Genomic DNA, 4,090 nt, shown 5'->3' on the forward strand with positions numbered 1-4,090 from the left:
ACATTTACACTTTCTTGACTTGGAATCACTATTTCTCGGATTTGGGTTTCACTAATGTCAAATGTTGTGCTTTCTGGAACAGCCTGGTGAGAAATACTCGTAAAAATACAGCCAAAATTAGAATTTAAATATAAATATGTACTTATTAATATACATGTTGTCCAACATTGGATGCATCCATCTCTGAATGGAAAAATAAAGGTCTTCGTGTGTCCACGCATGGTGTATCTCCTCCATCCCGCTAATAATCAAGTAACAAATAAGAACACAAAGTTGTCATATTTGCATTTATAAAATATTAAAAAAAAAGTCATATATTAAATTTGATCCACCTCTTTGCTTTTCCTGATGCTTTTTTCGCTTTGACTTTTCGCATGTCTTTCTCCATCCTGGATACTCTTCTCAGTGATGGGGGTCTGTCTTTCCCTCACACAATATGTGGACTGAGTACTTTCTTAGAAGTACCAACTGTAGTAGTGTCATTTACCGTACAATCAACATTGAAACCTGTTTGGGTAATCGATGGTTGTTGTTGGTTGGCACGATACAACTTCATCATTGCATACAACTTAGTCTTCGCATCCTCAGTATGCTCTTTCGAACTCGCTGCATCAGTAATCATCTGATAACAGATATTCAATAGCTCTGAATAAATATTAGAATCTGCCTGTTGTTCTCCTGCATCATAGCTACTGCGGATTAACGTGTATCGCCTTTTGATATCCTTCCTCCATCGATCTAAAATATACCTATCTGGCAAAATTTTATCTCGTTACATTTGAACATGGCCAAAATGTTCCGACACAATATCCCTCTCATCTGGAATAATCCACAAGAATACTTTGTAGCTGTATCAGCCTCACTAAAGTCCACAGAATGTGTAACCAGCTTAGTGAACTCTTCAAAACGAACTCCATCCTCTACCAGATAGGTTTTTACAACGTCATCACTCTTATTTAACTTTGGATTCATATTGAAGATGCCTGTAATTTGAAGCTGAACTTCTTTGAATTTAGCATTGGTGTATAAATCTTGGAACCTCTTCTCAATTGGAGATCTAGAAATGCAAGGAATCGTGACACTAAACCAGTGGACGTCTGTGGCATTTTCATTCTCAATCTTTTTTTTCAATGCATTTTCAAACTGGTCAACAAATTCTTTTAGGTTCGTCTTAGCATGAACATACCCGTCAAAAAAGGCATTCATGCTCTCAATTCGTTGCGTTGTACTCATTCCAGCCCAAAAGTACTCTTTCAAAAATGTTGGAACCCAATGCTCACGCTCAGTATATAAACTTTGCAACCACGCATTCTCATGCAAATTGTACTTGACAATTAACTGATCCCAACACCTCTCAAACTCTTCAATATTTTGGGTGTCATACACATACTTCATTAACGTATTCTTCATCCCAATTTTATAGGAAGCATAGGAGCCAAGTTTTTCGGAGACTTTCTTCAGGATATGCCACAGGCAAAATCTATGTCGGGTCTCTGGGTGAACAATAGCTATTGCATTTTTCATTGCTCTATCTTGATCAGTGATAATTGATTTCGGAGCTATGCCATCTATACACTGCAACCAGGTCTTGAATAACCACACAAAGGTCTCCGTATCCTCACTAGAAATCAAGCATGCTCCCAACAAAATTGACTGACCATGGTGGTTTACACCAACAAATGGTGCAAACGGCATCCCATATCTATTCGTTAGGTATGTGGTGTCGAATGTGACCACATCACCGAAATATTGATATGCAACTCTACTACGGGTGTCTGCCCAAAAGACATTTCTTAACCTCCCATCATCATCTAAATCCATCAACGCAAAAAATCCAAGATTTTTGTACTGTATCCTATAAAAATACTCTCGAAGCGCACCGGAACCACCAGTGCCAAGTCGTAGATGTCTTGCCTTGTCAATGTAATTACGACAATCTTTTTCCAAAAATGGAAGGTTCTTGAGTACGCCCGCGCCAACAATAAGAGATCCAAAGCTCTTATTCATTCGGATGCCAGCTAAATCATTTGTATTTAAGACTATTTTTAAAGAGTCACTCACTTCTCTGTTACATCGAAAGAAGCGAGATTTCTTTGGACTCAGGCTATGGTTATGGATATTATGAACTGTATTCAACCGAAGCTTTCCATCAGATTTTAAGGCATTACTCATTGCCTTACATTTTGTCTTTCTTGTCGGGCGTGGGTTGGTGACATTGAAAGTCCTTTTACGGGCCTTCCCACCACGAGCACAAGCAAGGGTGACATACCTAACCGTCTCATTTTCTCCCCTCTCAGTCATTTTTGTCATCACCCCAAACTCGCACTTCTTAGCATATTGCTTATAATAACTCATTAAATCTTCAAAGGAATTAAACTCCATTCCCGACTTTGGCTCCTCAATCATGTCATCATCATCTATTTCAACATTCTGAGATGTCCCCGCACTGCCATCCTCAGTTTCCTGTGGAAGTGGTCTATCCTCATTACTTTCCTCAACTCTAGCGGATGCACATTGTGCTTCAGTTTCCCCACCCTCGGGTCTATTATCATCTAAATCAACTATTCTACTTGTAGCAGAACTTGTATTGATGAAAGGAGTCGGAGGATATATGGCATGTGGAAATGGGTAACCAGCATTTTGTAAAAGACAAAGAAATATGCAATTAAACTCCTGAATTGATCGATTCAACATTGAAATATAAAGATCTCGTACACGATGCCCTGAGTGCCGTCCCTTTCTCTGGGAGAAAGTGTGAGGCTCGAGTACCTTTGTTGCTTCAACAAAGGTCTAAGTCCCACTTCGGTGAGTTAGTTTTGCTGGTTTGATAGTATTGTTCTATCAGAAAGAAGTGATGGAGGCGGAAGACTTGGTATCACGTTGGGAAAGATTACACCTCTCCCAAGATGAAAGTGCATGCTTCCATGTCCAGCAGAAGGGCCACAATGGTGAACAAAAAGGAAAGTATTGTATCGTTGGGAAGGCCATGATAGAGAAGGGAGTGAATAGTGAAGGATTCAGAAACACATTGTCCCAAATATGGAGGTTGGATGGGTGGGTGACCTTTAAGGAGCTCGGTGATCAGTGCTTCTTGATCGAATTTCAGAAAATGGAAGACAAAGAAAAGGTGCTGAGTGGACGTCCATGGTTTTTTGACAGACACCTCTTCACCATGATGGAGGTGGATGAGAAAGAGTCCATTGAGGGGTTGAAGTTATGTTTTGAGCCATTTTGGATACAACTACACAACCTCCCATTGACAGTCATGACAGAAGACTTCGGTGAGCAGTTTGCAGAGGTTATAGGCCCGGTCATTAGAGTAGAAGCAGAAGCAGATGGACGTGCATGGGGAAGATGCCTTAGAGTAAGGGTAGCTGTGGACCTCAACAAACCATTACTTCGAGGGAAATGGTTAAAGTTGGATGACAAAACACACTGGATCTCATTCAAGTATGAGAGGCTGCAAAATTTCTGTTTTCAGTGTGGAATTCTCAATCATAAAGGTAAAAGCTGCTCAACAGCTCGCAACACTCAACAAGGAGGAACATTGCCTCCACCCCAGTATGGTCCTTGGCTTCGAGGACAGTCCCGGAACACCAACATCTTCGATAGGCGTAGATTCGGTGGTTTAATGGGAGAAAACAACCAACAGACGGGTCAGAAAGGGGGAGAGGGTACTTTGGTCCAAGACGTGGTGATGCAACGTACATCAGACATCCATTCAAAAGAGGTGGTAGAGAAAAGGGAACAGATGTCAGCGGGAAAGAAGGAAGGAGGGTCATCTACAGAAAAGCAAGCAGGAGAAGGTGCTACTAAGGAAAAATGCATCGGGAAGATGGTATGGAGTCAGGGTGTAAGTCTATACTCTGACCAAGAAAAGGCTATGCTTGGAAAGGAGGGTGCTAGGTATTTAGACCCTGATGGCCCTCAGGAGATCCAGAGTTTCCACGTGGGAGAGGATTTGGCAGCTCATCCTTTGTCGGGAACACATAGGCTCCATGACACTATGAGGAGCACTGGAACTCAAAGGGGTACGAAGGAAAATTCCAATTATGACAGCATGGATGCAACCATTCCTGATGTAGCCTTT

At 41.3% G+C, this 4,090-nt stretch overlaps 1 protein-coding gene across 1 annotated transcript; it reads right to left on the bottom strand.

Moving 5' to 3' along the window:
- Positions 1-427: 427 nt before the first annotated feature.
- LOC109008227 (protein FAR-RED IMPAIRED RESPONSE 1-like) lies at positions 428-2,694 on the bottom strand. Its single transcript, XM_018988248.1, has 3 exons — positions 1,799-2,694; positions 842-1,621; positions 428-749 (listed from the first exon to the last, which is right to left on the bottom strand). Exons 1-3 carry the CDS (start codon positions 2,692-2,694, stop codon positions 428-430), a joined length of 1,998 nt encoding a protein of 665 aa, XP_018843793.1.
- Between the last annotated feature and the right edge of the window lie 1,396 nt (positions 2,695-4,090).

This window comes from Juglans regia, chromosome 1 (genome assembly GCF_001411555.2).
Source record: "Juglans regia cultivar Chandler chromosome 1, Walnut 2.0, whole genome shotgun sequence".
NCBI classification, from domain to species: Eukaryota; Viridiplantae; Streptophyta; class Magnoliopsida; order Fagales; family Juglandaceae; genus Juglans; species Juglans regia.